General features: G+C 36.9%; 1 protein-coding gene across 3 annotated transcripts in view; it reads left to right on the top strand.

The window, feature by feature from the left end:
* The window catches only part of lrba (LPS-responsive vesicle trafficking, beach and anchor containing), a 297666-nt gene that overhangs the window by 81578 nt on the left and 198657 nt on the right, over window positions 1-17431 (top strand). For all 3 annotated transcript variants that reach the window (XM_066718460.1, XM_066718457.1, XM_066718458.1), the window contains exons 28-30: window positions 1464-1626; window positions 1978-2392; window positions 13667-13824. In XM_066718460.1, coding sequence (XP_066574557.1) covers window positions 1464-1626; window positions 1978-2392; window positions 13667-13824 — 736 coding nt within the window. The remainder of the gene's footprint in view (window positions 1-1463; window positions 1627-1977; window positions 2393-13666; window positions 13825-17431) is intronic.

Genomic DNA, 17431 nt, shown 5'->3' with positions numbered 1-17431 from the left:
AAGAGCTGTCCAAGGATGTCAGGGACAAGATTGTAGACCTACACAAGGCTGGAATGGGCTACAAGACCATCGCCAAGCAGCTTGGTGAGAAGGTGACAACAGTTGGTGCGATTATTCGCAAATGGAAGAAACACAAAATAACTGTCAGTCTCCCTCGGTCTGGGGCTCCATGCAAGATCTCACCTTGTGGATTTTCAATGATCATGAGAACGGTGAGGAATCAGCCCAGAACTACACGGGAGGATCTTGTTAATGATCTCAAGGCAGCTGGGACCATAGTCACCAAGAAAACAATTGGTAACACACTAAGCCGTGAAGGACTGAAATCCTGCAGCGCCCGCAAGGTCCCCCTGCTCAAGAAAGCACATGTACAGGCCCGTCTGAAGTTTGCCAATGAACATCTGAATGATTCAGAGGAGAACTGGGTGAAAGTGTTGTGGTCTGATGAGACCAAAATCGTGCTCTTTGGCATCATCTCAACTCGCCGTGTTTGGAGGAGGAGGAATGACCCCAAGAACACCATCCCCACCGTCAAACATGGAGGTGGAAACATTATGCTTTGGGGGTGTTTTTCTGCTAAGGGGACAGGACAACTGCACCGCATCAAAGTGACGATGGAGGGGGCCATGTACCGTCAAATCTTGGGTGAGAACCTCCTTCCCTCAGCCAGGGCATTGAAAATGGGTCGTGGATGGGTATTCCAGCATGACAATGACCCAAAACACACAGCCAAGGCAACAAAGGAGTGGTTCAAGAAGAAGCACATTAAGGTCCTGGAGTGGCCTAGCCAGTCTCCAGACCTTAATCCCAGAGAAAATCTGTGGAGGGAACTGAAGGTTCGAGTTGCCAAACGTCAGCCTCGAAACCTTAATGACTTGGAGAGGATCTGCAAAGAGGAGTGGGACAAAATCCCTCCTGAGATGTGTGCAAACCTGGTGGCCAACTACAAGAAACGTCTGACCTCTGTGATTGCCAACAAGGGTTTTGCCACCAAGTACTAAGTCGAAGGGGTCAAATACTTATTTCCCTCATTAACATGCAAATCAATTTATAACTTTTTTGAAATGCGTTTTTCTGGATGTTTTTGTTGTTATTCTGTCTCTCACTGTTACAATACACCTACCATTAAAATTATAGACTGATCATTTCTTTGTCAGTGGGCAAACGTACAAAATCAGCAGGGGATCAAATACTTTTTTTCCTCACTGTATGTAGCTCCAGTGTAAAAGGAACTTTAGTATGTGGTGAATGAAATGTAATTTAATGACTCATTTTCTCATTCTAAGGAAGGACTTACCCTGAATTAGAATATTTCTTTGACAAAAAGTTGCAAATAAAAGCCAAATACAGTCCATACAGTTGTTTGAAATATTAATGATACAGCAAATTTTTTAATTCACATTTTATTTAAATGTGATATTGTATACTGTGGCTTCATTGTTTCACTTCCATGTTTATTCTAGGAGGACAGCAAGCAAGCACAGTTTCTTGCTCTGGCAGTAGTGTACTTTATTTCAGTCCTGATGGTGTCCAAGTACAGGGACATTTTGGAACCACAGAATGAAAGAAAGCAATCTCAGCACAATAAGTCAGTCAAGAATGGAAGTGATGCAGCAACATCTACAGGTACCTGTTTTCTCCTGTCTAATGAATTAGCAGAGCAGATTAATGATTGTTTTATGGCAAGTAAAACTATTCTAAACTTGTAGACTACAGCAATTATATAATACTGTATTAAAGAGCCACGGCCTGTTTTCAGTTTCATAGGAGATTGCAACATTTCCAAATAATGAATCTTTATACTTATGAAAGCATTTACCATATAGGGTGTTGTTTAACCTTAATATGTGACTATGAACAGAAGAGTTTATTCTACAATTTTATTGAATTACTATGGTACATTTTGAATTGTGGGATTTCAAGTGCTTTAGAATGTTTGCTGAAAATCTGTACAAATGTGATTTCCATTCACTTCAGAACTCAACAAGGATGGTTGTGTGGACAGTGCCCAGGCTGTGAGTGACCTTGAAAATGGTGCCTCTTCTCGAAGGAGAGACTCTGGCATTGGAGAGGAACAGGCATCCATTGCTGCCTCTGAGGTGGAGTCTGGGGCCTCAGCCAGGGCAGAGGGTGGTGTTTCGGGGCCAGATGCTATCAGTGAGGTGCTTTCAACACTCTCCTCCGAAGTAAAGAGGAACCAGGAGACGACCGATCAGGACAGCAAGATATCAGCCACACAGGGGAAAAATGTGAATGTGAAGGACATCCTGCGCAGCCTGGTCACGCCAACAGATGATATCATAGTGGACCCCAGCCTTATCCCTCCAGCGTTCTTGGGAGCAGTAGGAGATGGTGTCAAGGACCAGTCTGTGCAGTTCCAGTCCTTTGACAGGTGAGCCTTTCATCGCCTTTTTGTGCAGTCACTGAAGGGCCACTTGTGCAACAAATCATATCATTGTCAATACAGTGTATGGTACTTTATTGTTCCAATAGCTTTGAACCGTTCATTGAATTATGCTATATGATGAATATGAAAAGTTTTAATTCATTTTCATATTCTTCCTAGAATGACTAAAGCGCAGAACTGTGCTGTAGGTTCAAGTTGATGCTGACCTTCATAACCAAACGCACACAGTACTTAATAAACAAATAAACAACCAAAAAATTTCAATAAAAGTGGCTTGGTTTTGCATTTCCGCTGGGGATGAAATGTACCAAGTAGGGGTTGCTGCAGGAAGCAATTTCTTCTCAGCTTGTCACTATTATTTACGGGCATACTTTTTCATCTCATCCTCTGTGGATTGAGAGTTTTTTTTTTCCTCTGAAAGACTCTCCTCAAGTTCGAAGTATAAATTCCGTTCCCTTGGGAAATACCACAGCAGTTAGAGTTTAGTGGGAAACTGTGTATCAGCAGACATGACTATGTGCTATAGGATGGGCAGGGTCTGGTTTACATTTAAAGTATTGTTCTATGGCAGACACAAAGCACTGTGAGCTAACATGCTTTCAGAAAAAGGCACCTTGTTAAAAGTTCTCATGTTGTGGAAGGGGAACTCACTCTAATATCTCTGGGAATTTCAAGGCATCCCTCTGATCCTGTATTTATCTCAGGAATGCTTTGTCAGAAATCAAAACGCTCCTCATATCTAAGGATTATCAATCCTGGCTTGCCAGTCTCTGCTGGAAAGTATATAGTAACAGCTATGAAAAGGAAGCCTGCTGGGTCTGCCAGCACTGCAGCCCTATCCAAAGATGAAGGTGTGTGACTTCATTCCCATGCCAAAGTCTGCCTCTTATCTGTAGAAGGATCCACACGCCCAAGTTAAAAGGTGCCAAGTTATCTTGATGGCTCTGGTTTCTTGTCTAGTGTAAAGGCAAAGGACTCGCTTTGCTTTCCCTGTACAGCCTCTGAGGGTCAGAAATGCAGGCTGTACTTTGAAAAACAGCAGTATTAAAAGGCTCCTGAAGAGTGTAAAGCCACTCTTCTCTCTCCTAATCACTGACAATACGTGTCCTTGCACTTAAAATGTACAGATAAAATGTACTTTTATAATAATATCCAGGTATATAACTTACCCTAATCAATGGGCTGCAGTGCGGCTGAATTCATATTGATGCTGAAAGGTCTAATTGCTCACAATTTCTGAAATAAGTCCTTTTCATTATAGCCTATATCTGATTTATTTCAGCCAGCTAACATGCATACTGTCTACATGAAGCTTATTTACCATTTGATTCTGATTCCTTTCCAATTATGATGCTACAGTTGGTTTCATTGGACTTGTACGATGTTATTGTTTGCATATTTTTTGATGCCATATAATAAATAAATAATATGCGTTTGGGTTTGAGCATCAAATTTGCTACCCTAACAGGATATCTGCGTTGCCACGGATACCCCTGATTGACACGAATTGCATAATTTCTGTATCCGGAATAATATCACCAATTTATCAAAGATACATGGTACACGGTTTCTAGGGATCATATAGAGATAGAGGTTTTCCTCATATTTCATAATATTAATATTTCTATTTTAACAAGGGTTTGACAAACTTAAGCATGAAATTGACATTTATGTTCAAACATAACTGTAATGTAACTTATTTAATAAATAAATATAGATATCAACCTGGGATAAATATGGTTTGGGAAAATAACTTATTGAAAGGACATTACATTCACATCACAGAAAGGAACTATTACTTGAAAATACATTTTATTTGATTTAATCTTATATTTAAAGACCAATGATTTCAAATATTTGAGAATTAAACTTAATTTATACTTTATATTTGGGGATGCAAAGACATCAAATACTATATCAGGATAAGTTGCAATTACCCTTGTATATAATGCATTTTAATATTAAGGACAAGTTTATTTATAATTCTTCTTATCAGAAATTCTCCTCAACCAACAGGCAGTATTTCCACATAACTTCGTTATAGTTAATGTTTTCATTTTGCAACAACAACTATATTAGTCTCAGGTCCGATATTAACAATGTTCATATAAAAAGGATATCTTTAAATTCAACTGAATGAACATTATGTATTTGATTATTTAATTACTTATAAAGGATAGAGAGGTTTCCCATGCACTAGTCTTTTTCATTTGGTGGAACCCTGGAGCTAAAGATTATTATATTATGTTTTTGAGGAAGTGCTCATGACTGAAAATAGCAATAGCATTTCCACAATACCAATGTCTGCCTTACTAGTTAGACACATATCAAGGTACATACAGATACATAATTGCAAACTTGATGGAGACATTTTATTTTTGAAGTTTGGATTTATTTAAAACAATGTGTTTCTGTCAGTGTAAATGATGGCAGTGTTTGGTAAATGATATCTTAAACAAAAATGATTCTCTGAATTAGTTTGGCACTTGTCTTAGCTGGTAGCATCATTGCTGCTAGCTGGCTTCAGAAAGCTTTTTGTGCTTGCCCTCTTTGATTTAGCAGTGCAATAATTGGTAAAAGGAAGTAAAAAGCTATCTCATAATGAATCAAAGTAAAGTGGAATCAAAACAAAGGAGAGGGAGTCTAGAAAGAGAATCATTCTAAATGTCTGCAGACCAGGCCTTACAAAGACAGATCACATTGCTCAGGATTTGACAGAAAAGTCCCACCTTTAGACTTTTTAACAGGTTAGTGTCTGGACATGAAATGTGGTGTTAATAAATCATTCATGTAATCAGGGCCAAGTCCATGTAAGACCTTGTACTACAGGAGGAGGATCTTACAATCAATAGATGGCAAAAGTAGAAGTCAGTCCAAGAACTAAATCAGTGGGGGAGGTGTTGGTTAGGATAGGCGACTAGCAGTGCATAAACAGCCATACCTGCAACTTCAGCATTACAAAAATGTAGAAAGGATCAAATCTGATGTGTACCATGCATTGTCCCAAAAAATAGTTAAATATTGTATTCAGAGACGTATTAATTTCCTACAATGTCCCTAATCTATTAAGGCCTCCAAAAAAAATAATACATAATTGTCATTAATCTCCCTCTGTTCACCTCCCCACTGAGTGGCTGATGTGTGGTGAGCATACTGGTGCACTGTGGCTGTCGTCACATCATCCAGGTGGGTGCTAGACATTGGTGGGGGTGGAGGTGGGACCCCATAACAATGTAAAGCGCTTTGGGTAACTAGATAAAGTGCTATAGAAGTGTAATTATTATTATTACTTGTTCAGGGCATTGCCACAAACCTCCTTGTACTGGAAGTTTATTTATGTATTGATTCGTGAGAGCCTCTTGCTCCCAGAAATCCTTGACCTGGCTGAGTTCCTCCCATCAGGTTGTTAACAGGGTTGGACATTTTCCACAGTAACAATTTTGTGAAGGGCTTTTCATAGTTATAGAACTGTATAATTTTTACATTTGCTTCTACATTTTTATAAATCTTTCCTAATGAGCAGACAAAAAAGATTTATGAATTGTTGGATGGGTTCCTGTCCTTAGTAGTTAAAATTTGACACTTATGCATAACATAATATTTTGAGAGAGTTCTTCCTTCTGATCAGTGTTGGGAAAGAACTGAATTCAGTTCCTTCCACTGTCAGACTGTTGATATATTTGGAACAGCATTGGTTAAGCTTCTAAATAATTCAGTGACCAATGACCAGAAGCCAAATCTATTGATGCATTGGTAGTTCATTTAACAGATTACTTGATGGCTGATTAATTGATACTAGCATTTTGCCCACTGTTATATCTAGCTAAGTGTAGCTAATGATGTATTGAATAATTTAGAGAAATAAGGAGAGAACAGATGGACTAGCCCCCTGCCCTCACCCCCACTCCTATATCTTGTACAATAAGTATGACACATGGTCACTTGAAAGATAACCAATCCACTGAATATCTCTCCGATTACCTTGGTATTTGAAATCTACTGCAGTGTGTATCTCACACATTTCTTGCTTTCTTCAACACTTAGGTATAATAAATGTATAGTTTTCTTGGTAACATGATACTGTTTGCATATTTCTACATTGTGTTTTTGTCAATTTAAATTTAAAAGAAAAACTATACATTCTTGCAGTTTAAAATGCTTTTAATTAAGCAAATATCCTTAAGTAGGTTAAGTAACCTTGCGCTTGATAAAAAAAAAAAAAGAAACAACAACAAAAAAAGGAGTCGTGTAGTAATAAATAAAATAAAAAACACAAGCTATTGTATTAAGTTCCATTGTACAATTAATATATTTCTGTATACGTAAAGAATGTGCATTAGAGCAATAACTTAATGATGATGTCTTAAGCTTCTCTTTTATGGGCTAACGCTTATTGTAATATACCTTACCAAGAGCATTGTAAAAGTGCGATTCCATTGTTAAGTGGGGTTAAAAGCATTTTAAAAGTCTAAAGCAGACATTCAGCAGGGCTTTTTTAAAATGTAAGTATTTAAAACCATTGTGGGAATTATGTCTTGATTTCTTTGTAGCAAACCCTGCAGATCATGTAATTAAGTAAATATCCAGATGAATGAACCACATTTTCAGCTTATGGGTAATGCTGGGTAATTAAAATTAAGCACTGTTCAGGGAGTGCACAGTGCTTTGGCGGTAAGCTTTACCTAATTAGTAGGATTCTTGCATCTTTTATGGGTAAAAAAAAAAAGCTCATTAAAACAGTCTCTAATATCATCTTAATGAGATAGGTTAAACATTTGTTGTTTAGCACTTCAACTGCAAAACAGAAGGTCATAAATGAAAATGGGTAATTTGAATGTGTGCTGTTTTTATGTACTATATAACTGTAAAGATCAATCTGTTGTTGTTAGCATTCCTTTAAGCTCTATTTCCCCTGTCTGATTTCAACTTGAATGTGTCAAATCTTCTGTTAAGTCATTGTGGTCTTAACAGTATTACTTCAGCTCCTGCTGTTTTCTGTGTATAATAATTTTAGATTTTTTTAAGATTAAGATCATTATGCAATGTTATCACCATTTCAGGAGATGTGAATCAATTGTGCTATTTTCTTTTAAAATTTGGCACTTAGATACATTTAGGGTGTTCTACATTTTACCTTCTCAATGCCTCAAGGCATAAACTTTTATTTTGTTTAACATTGTTACAAAACAGCAATGTGTTTTCTAACAGTTTTCTAAATCACTTCAAGTGATGAATACTCTGCATATTTGGCATCACAAGATAATAACCTCAGACATTATCTTAAATAATGTATTAAAATAAAGTCTGTACATTGCTTTATCTACTCTATATTGATATCAGTACCAGTCCTTACAGTACCAGTCCAGCCATAAAAAATAATGTATTAAAACATCAAACTAAATCAACCTTTTCCCCCTCAAAATTGAACACCAAGATTGAGAGATTCTCCTTTACACTTTAATTTTGGAAAATATACCTAATAGTATTTTCAAGAATTCCCGACCCAAAACTCACCCGTTGGTTAAGTAAAGCTTAAAGGAATTGAAAAGAAAAACGTGAGTCAGACTTCAGTGAAAAGTTTTGAGTAATGATTGAAACTAGTGTTGCAGAATGCTCATTGATTTGAAAGAAGATTGATGCAACAATTAAGGAAAATTGTATGCTAGGAAAATGTTGCAATTATTGCTTCCACTGCCTTAAATAGGGTTTCAGTTTTATTTTGCAAGCTTGCTGTATCATGTCTGAAATTAAATTGAATGTTCAACAGTCAAATGGAGTTTTAGAATCTCAATGTGCTTAACTATGTTCTGATTGCAGAAAGGTGAGTTTGAGTATACATTGGTATCCATAAAGGCCCTGTCTCAGCATCTTTTCAAAATAATAAATGTATGTATTTATTTATTTATAACATTATTTTTTAAAGAGATGCACATTACAAGGAAATAAAAAGATCTCTCAAGAAACAAGACAACTTATGAAGAAAATAAGATGAAATACAGACAAGACCCAAAATCAAACGTTAATTACTTTGATCTGTCCATAAGGAAACGTATTACTGAAGATTAAAGAAACCATCAGAAATAGTGGAAACATCAAAAATGTAAAAACAATTAAGAAGGAATCAAATCATTGCATTGAAAAATTATGATGGTAAAACCATCAAAGAACAGAGATCCGATTTTCACGTGTGGAAGAATTCTAAATAAAACTATTTAATAGTGATGCCAACAGTACAGAAATCGTCGTTGTCTTAATGAACACAAGTGAAATACCAGATATAATTCCACATGAAACAGGCTATGCCATATAGAAGTTGAAAAATGGAAAAGCATCTGGAGATGATGGTATCACAGTGAAAATTCCAAAAGAAGCTGAAGAAGAAATGCAGAAGATTCTCGCAAGACTTTTCACAAAGTATCACAGAAATAAAAATACAAAATCCAGATAAATAGAATAATACAACTGTACTTTTCCTTCATAAAAAAGGAGACAGAAGAGCTGAAGACTCTGCTAACACACAACATTGCCACAACGTTTTAGTAACGTAATATAACGTTATATTACCTATAGTTCTAACTATAGGCCCATTAGCCTTCTTCAGAAAGATATTTACACATCACCTTCTAGACACACTGGACTTCAGCCAACCAAGAGAACAAGCTGATGCTGAAGTGGATTTAACACGATGGATCATGTACAAGTTATATGAGATGTATTGGAAAGATGCAAAGAATATGAGCTTCCTCTGAGCCTAGGCTTTGTTGGCTACAAGAAAGCATTTGATTCAGTATATACAAACTCAGTCATCAGAGCTTTAAGAAATCAACACATAACATAAGAAAGTTTACAAATGAGAGGAGGCCATTCGCTCCCCAAGCTGTGGAGTTTGTTCCAGGTTGTGACAACTCTCTGTGTGATGTCTCCTGTTTTCTGTCTTGAATACCTTTAAGCCCAATTTCCATTTGTGTCCCCGGGTGCGTGTGTCCCTGCTGATCTGGAAAAGCTCCTCTGGTTTGATGTGGTCGATGCCTTTCATGATTTTGAAGACTTGAATCAAGTCCCCACATAGTCTCCTCTGTTCCAGGGTGAAAAGGTTCAGGTCCCTCAGTCTCTCAGTAGGACATTCCCTTCAGTCCTGGAATAAGTCTGGTTGGTCTCCTCTGAACTGCCTCTAGAGCAGCGATATCTTTCTTCAAGTGTGGAGCTCAGAACTGTACACAGTATCCAGATGAGCTCTAACTAGTGCATTGTACAGTCTGTACATTACTTCCCTTGTTTTAAATTCTACACTTTTGACAAATATACCCTAGCATTCTGTTTGCCTTTTTTTTTGCTTCCCCACATTGTTTAGATGGAGAAAGTGAAGAGTCCACATAGACTCCTAGGTCTTTCTCATGCGTTACTTCATCTCGTTCTATTCCTTGCATAGTGTAATCATAGTGGACATTTGTATTGCCTGCATTGTATTACTTTGCACATGTTCAATTTCATCTGCCAGGTGTCGGTCCACAACTGAATATTATCCAAGTCCCTCTGAATAGCCTGTGCTGCCGAGATTGTATCTGCTGAGCCACCTATTTTAGTATCATCTGTAAATTTGACAAGTTTGCTAACTATCCCAGAGTCCAGATCATGAATATAGATTAGAAAAAGCACAGGCCCTAGTACTGATCCCTGTGGAACTCCACTAACAACCTCACTCCAGTTAGAAGCGACTCCTCTAATCAACACCCTCTGTTTCCTATACATCAACCAGTTCATAATCCATCTACTTACATTACCATGAATGCCTACAGCTTCCAATTTGAGGATCAGTCTTTGGTGTGGAACCTTATCAAAAGCTTTCTTAAAATCTAAGTAAAATATTGTATGCTTTCATGTGATCTACAGCAGCAATTACATTGAGGAAAACTTTATGTAGTGCCTTGCAAAAGTATTCAGACCCCTGATCAATTACTGATTCATATTACTGAATTACAAATGGTACACTGAAATTTTGTTCAGTTTGAAAATGTATTTTAAAACATTGTGTATTTACATATACCATTAATCATTTTTACACCTAAAGTAAATGTTAGCAAATGCTTAATTACACTCTTCTTATGAGTAACTAACATGTAGTTAATGAGTACCTACTAGGTTAATAAACTGTAATTAAGGAGACCTATTGTAAACTGTTACCCATTGGTTTTATGTTGTGAAATATTTGTAAGAAACTGAAATGCGTTGCTTGTACAAGTATTCAACCCCTGTGCTGTGGAAGCTCCCAGTTTACACAGGTGAAAGAAATTGCCCTAACAAGGACACAGTTGCCTTATTGGCCTCCACCTGTGTGGTGCATGTTTGAGTTTTTGTATTACTATTTCCTTTCATAAGAAAGATTATAATCAATCTGTACTTCTTCAATTTCAGATGTACTCGCTGCATAATTCCACAGATGTGACAGAATGTAACGATAGTTTGCGAATGCAACCCCAATTATCTGAAAAAAGAAGCACTGCCCAAGGGGGAGGGGTTTCGGCGCACTTCCTTAGGAAACCCCTTAAAAACGGCACTCTATCAAAGCTGCCCTTGGCCCCTGCGCTCGTCACTCAGAACAGGTCCTTCCCCCCTTCCTGTTCTATAAAACTTGATATCAGCGCAGGTTCGTCCTCTTTTGCCGGGAGCAGGACTTCCGCACCACCTTGCAATCCTTGGGCAGTGCTTCTGACTTGAAAGATAACCACCCTTTTCCATATTACATACTTAATATCAAGGTTATTAAGGACTCCACTTCTGTAGTCTTTGTTTTCATACCTCCATTCTTTACATATGGTATAGACCAGTGGTTCTCAATCCTTGTCCTGGAGGAACACCTACCCTGCTGGTTTTTGTTCCAACTGAGCTCTCAAAAAAGAATGAGCTGTTATGTACCTAAATACAGAAAGCAAGTCATGGAGACCACAATGTTCAGTATTGTTTAAGTGTAGCTCAAAACATGTTTTTTCTCTCAAAGAATAATGTGAGTGCACACTGACTAGTTAATTTCTCAGGTACATTGGTTGTTTTTTCCTGATTGCAGTTTTAAATATGTCCTTTAAATTTAAATTACATATTCATAAATGCTTAAAATTCAATCAGATTTAATTTTATAAAACACATGGATTTACAATGCTAATTACTGCTTTATAGGTGGATGGACACTGCAGAAATAATGGTATGCACACTGGTATTCCAAATGGGACACATTGCTTAATGTTTTTCTTCTCTGTTTCCTGTCATGTCATACCGTTACTTTAAAAACTGATCCTTAATAGTTAGCCACAATTCAGCTAAATATCGATACATTCAGTTTACTGTATACTTTTTATATGGGTGCATCACTAGTTTGTGCTGCATGCTGAAAAATAAAAAGTTAATCTGTTTCCATGCTTAGAAGAAATTCCTTTTGCCCTTAGCTGAATCTACCACCAGAAAATGTAATTGAATACTACTAACTTATTTAGTCGGTTAATGGATCTGAAAAAGTGTATTTTCCTAATATTGCAAAATAGTTCTAGCTAAAATGTATGACAGATTATTTAAAGTTCTAGCAATGTTTAGACTGTAGGTCTATGTGTTCATCTCCGCTTACTACCATGCTCTCAATTCCTTGCCATTAATGAATTAATTAATCTTTCACATTACTATCACATTAAGGTAACAATAAAACAAATTGTTTGCAATTCATGTAAAACCCATACTTTTTATACTAAGCTCATTCACTTTAAAAGGAAAATTATTTTTGTAGGATAATTTTGAATTAGCTTTTCTCATGTGTTATACAGTGCATTATAGTTATACAGTTACAATGGTGACATTTAAGACATTTCTCTCATCATGTTGGTTTTTGCTTGATTCATGTATTTATTTATTTATTTAAAATAAGGACATTTTACTGTTACTGCTTTGTTCATAACCTTTATAAACTTTTACCATCCAGACCATCAAAACGAGTCAAAGCAATGAGGGAAGAGTTCAGGCAACTTCAATTAAACTTGGATTGTATTTATCTATTTAATAATCATTAAATGTTGAAATCTCAGAATGACATGAAGCAAACAGTACATAATGATCAATATTGAATTATTATTGTAAGTTCCTTATTATATATCTTGATTAATTTCTGCGAGTGCATGCATAGTGAAGAATTAACTTGCACTGTAATAAGCTGTTATTCTAATGGTACACCAGTGTAAGTGGAATGAACTCCAATGAATTGTAGCCAGATTGTTTACTACTTTGATATTCTACTGCTAAACTACATAGTATGCTTTATCAAGTTGGAATTCAGTGCACGGTGTGCTTAATGAATCTGTACAATACATTATAGAGACAAACAAGGAGGCATAGGGAATGGTAAAACATCACAGAGAATCTTATACATGCCAGCTGAAATAGAGATTGATTGGGGATGCATTTTGCTCTACGTTTCTATTGTGGAAAAATAAAGTATTCGCCCCAACTTTGAATCTCATGGCATGATCCATCAGTAACGTAGGGAATGCTTAGCTAGCAGGCGCTGCTCGACTAAACAGACTCCACATACACAAGTAGCCCACCGGTTTAATGGTGTTAACTAGGGTTGTTCACATTTCCTGAGGATCTGTAGTGTTCAGAAGAAGAGAAGTTAGAACCAGAAGGTTAATGGCAACTTTAATATACGTGACGGCATAAAAATAATAAAAAATCATGGAATGTTTTATTTTTGCCGTCTCAAATATGTTAGTTACTTACTTATGTGTATTAAAAAATGCGCTTTTAGTTTATCTTTTGATCCCATCAGATCAGATACTTTAGAAGACTTGGGTCGTACACTGTTGTAACTGAAGCCTCCGCCATCTTTCAATGAGTTTTTATTTTTTATTTTTGAATAGCTGTACCCCACGTAGATCTAACTAATCAACATTGACATTTATTGCTAAAAAATTATATTTGACGACATTACCGATTAGTTGTGGATTTCATCACTGTATTTGTCAACAGTGTATTTCCTGCAGTGATATAATTTAATGAGGAGTGTCCATGCATCTACCAATATGTTAACACACCATGTCACAAAGCTGTGAATTGTCTTAAATATGCTGACATTATTCTAGTAGCCATTAAGGCCAAAGCTTGACTCTAAATGCTGTGAAATATACAGCAACGAGATTTTGTGTTTCGTTTGTTGCTTAAATATATTTAATAACCTATTATATATATATATATATATATATATGTATTGGTTTGTTTTCCCAGGAGTGTTGTGGTTGCACCAAAAAAGGCAGGTACAGCGTCTCCTGCCACCACTGCCTCTGCTGCCTCCCCAGCCACTGCCAGTGGGACACCTGTCAACAACGTCAGTGTGGTCTCCACAGATGATGCTTCCCACAGTGCAGCAACAGAGTCTGCTGCTGGTGAGTAAAGTATACAATGGCCGAGCGTTTGACCCAATATGAAACCATTTTGTACTTTGTAGGTACTTAATGTTGAATCTTGAGTCTAGCGTTGAAGATTTCACTAGAAGCTTTACATCTAATAGAAGTATAAAATAAGTAGAACTGGCTTCAAAGTCTGACTACTGGAAAGTTTTTAGTTGATGGTGTACCAACAAAACCTGCTTCCCAAAGTTCATACTCTATTATTTGGGAACTTTTGGTTGTTGTTGATCATCAACAATGCTATTTGTGATGACCATCTTGACTTCCATTTAAATAATCAAACCATCATGGATCTTCTTGAGTGCCTCCTTGCTAGATCAGACTAAAGATCTAAGGTTGAAATAGTCTTAAGGAGAAATTGTACAGTATTACCTACATTTACATACATATTCTATCAGTTATGTTATGCGAAGCTTGTACTCTAAACTAGGGGTATCCAACTTTTTGCCTTGAGGGCCAGGTAAGGCAATCAGGCAGTAAATGATGCACCGCACCATAGTATATTACACCATGTAGAACCCCAATTCCGAAAAAGTTTGGAGAGTATGGAAAAATGCAAAAAACAAACAAAAAAAAAGTAATTTGAAAATTCAATTCACCCTGTACTATATTGAAAACACATTATTTGATGTTTTACTTTGTGAATTTAATTTATTTTTGAAAATATACACTCATTTAAAATCTGATGACTGCAACACACTCCAAAAGTTGGGACAGTCGACTGTTTACCACTGTGTAACATCACCTTTTCTTTTAATAACACTTATTAAGTGTTTGGGCACTGAAGACACCAGTTGGTTAAGTTTAGCAAGCGGAATTTTCCCCCATTCATCCATTATGCATTTCTTCAGCTGCGCAACTGTATGGGGCCTTCGTTGCCTTATTTTGCGCTTCATAATGCACCAGACATTCTCAATCGGAGACGGATCAGGACTGCAGGCAGGCCATGCTAGCACTCTGCTTACGGTACCATGCGCTTGTAATCCAGGCAGAATGTGGTTTGGCGTTGTCCTGCTGGAAAATGCAGGGACGTCCCTGGAAAAGACGACATCTGAATGGCAGCATAATGTGTACATATCTTTCTGCATTAATGGTGCCCTCATGCAAGTTACCCATGCCATGGGCACTGACACACCCCCATACCATGACAGACGCTGGCTTTTGGACCTGACGCCGATAACGGCTTGGATGGTCCTTTTCCTCTTTGGCCCGGAGAACACGACAACTGTTTTGTCCAAAACCTATTTGAAATGTGACGTCTGAGGGATCGGAGATCACGCACATTCAGAAGTGGTTTTCGGCCTTGCCCTTTACGCACCGAGATTTGACCGGATTCCTTGAATCTTTTAATTATATTGTGCACTGTAGAAGGTGAAATGCCCAAAATCCTACCGATTTGTCTTTGTGGAATGTTGTTCTCAAAGTGTTGGATTATTCGCTGATGCATCTGTTGGCAGATTGACGAGCCTCGACCCATCCTTGCTCTTGAAGGACTAGGCCTTTTTTGGAGGCTCCTTATATACTGTGATAACACGATTGCCTCACCTGTTTCACATCACCTTCTTATTTCAACTTGACACATCGCTATTAGTCCTAAATTGCCCCTGTCTCAACTTTTTTGGAATGTGTTGCATGCATCAATTTCAAAATAAACGTTTACCTTCAAAGAACTATGCAGTTGATTAGGTAAAACATCAAATACCTTGTCTTCATACGTTTTTTGTTTAAATACAAGTCAAAGTACATTTTTTTATTTTATTCACATTTTCCATACTGTCCCAACTTTTTCGGAATTGGCGGTTGTACACACTGCCAAAATAAATAAATCCCTGCATAATATAGCCTGACCCGACATACATATTGTTAACAAATTTACATTTTACTCACCATCAAGTGTCTGGATGCGATAAGAAGCTGAGTGGTGTCCCTACTCTCGTCATTGAATATAATAAAATAAAAAACTGCATCGCCTTTGAGACAACTGCTCCTATATGTTACTCGCAAAATCCTCTGTCCTCCGGGCTTCTGTATTGCATGCTAGGCTGATATTCTGAATCTTCTGCTTCTTTTCTGGACATACAATGTTAATAAAATCCCCTTCGGTGAAAGGTTTTGTGGCACTTCATAGCTCGCATATGTTAATTTCTCCAGAGTTTCATTAACTCCAACTGCAGCTCCAACTCTTTTGGCTTTTGCATGCTTTCTGTTCCACTGTATTTCTTATACAACGCTTTGTGTTTCGTTTTGTAGTGTTTTTTGAGATTGAATTCTTTCATCCTGCCAGTGCTTCTTGGCAAATTAAGCAAACACATTTAGCTTTGTTCTGTTCAAAAATATTCACAGAGCCATTGGTCGTCTTTTTTACGGCCGCCATTAACAAACTAACTTGATTAAATGAAAAAAAAAAAAAAAAGCGCAATTTTGGATTATGCATGGTGCATGGGGAGGGGGGAGTGCAGAGGAAGTAGGAAGTAGGAAGTTGCTGAAAGAGTTTGAAAGGGAAACAGATTTTTTTATATTTTGTATTATTAATTTTCATTGTCCTTGTCACCTTGTCACTTGCATCCACTCAGTGATTGATTTTAGGATTTGCCATTTTTAATTATAACAAGTAATTGCTCTGTAATTGGTCCTGATGAAGACTGCTTGCGGGCCGTGTTTTACCCATATGCCGTAGTTTGGACAAGCCTGCTCTAAACATTGTCTCCTGGTAATTTAATTCCTTTGTCATGACACTTTGAGTAGTGTTTATGTGATTTCTAGATGCAATTTGATCCACTTTGTAGGTGGAGAAAGGGGAGAAAGTTAAAGGATTTCTGCTACTTCGTACAGAGCCTGACTATATGACCAAGCAGCAGAAATCTTTACCCAGTTTCTGATTTAATCAATATGACCCAGAAAGTCATATTAAGTTCTTGACAAAAATTAAACGGTAGAACTTACTGCCACAAAGTTAAGGATATATATTATATAATTATTATTTTTTTATTATTATTTTTTTTAAATGTTTTTCAGGGTAAGTGGAGTAGAGTCCCATTTGATCATCCATTTTTTAACTCAGGCTTCCTGTATCTTTTCAGACTTCACTGCAAACCCAACCTTTACAATAAACCCTAATGGTAAATTAAATTTTGAGTGGAAAACTTGTAACCATGTATCTCAAGCTATAAGTAAACACATTAAAACAAAAAAAAAAAAACACATAGTTACTCTGCTGACTTGAAGGGGAGCTCAGGTTATGTCTGTATGGGTTAAGACAAAATGTTTAAAGAGATTCAGTGTGTATGATTAATGTACTCAGCCCTTTAAGGCTCAGTCACTCTTTCATAAAAAAAACACAACTATATACCAAGGATATATACCAATCCTACACCAGCCTTTCACACTATTTAAGTCTGGGAGGTTACCATGTAGGAGTTGAGTTTGTGGTACAGTAAATGTTTAAGCAATTTTGCTTTGTTTAAATTCAATTCGGAAGGAAACGGTGCACTCCAGTTTAAACTTTCAAGTTACTGTATTTTGATATTACATTATAGCTAAGTGATGTAAAGATGACCAAAAATAGAGACTTAAAAATGTGGAC

This window comes from Amia ocellicauda, chromosome 12 (genome assembly GCF_036373705.1).
Source record: "Amia ocellicauda isolate fAmiCal2 chromosome 12, fAmiCal2.hap1, whole genome shotgun sequence".
NCBI classification, from domain to species: domain Eukaryota; kingdom Metazoa; phylum Chordata; class Actinopteri; order Amiiformes; family Amiidae; genus Amia; species Amia ocellicauda.
This window is presented reverse-complemented; position numbering and strand designations above follow the sequence as displayed.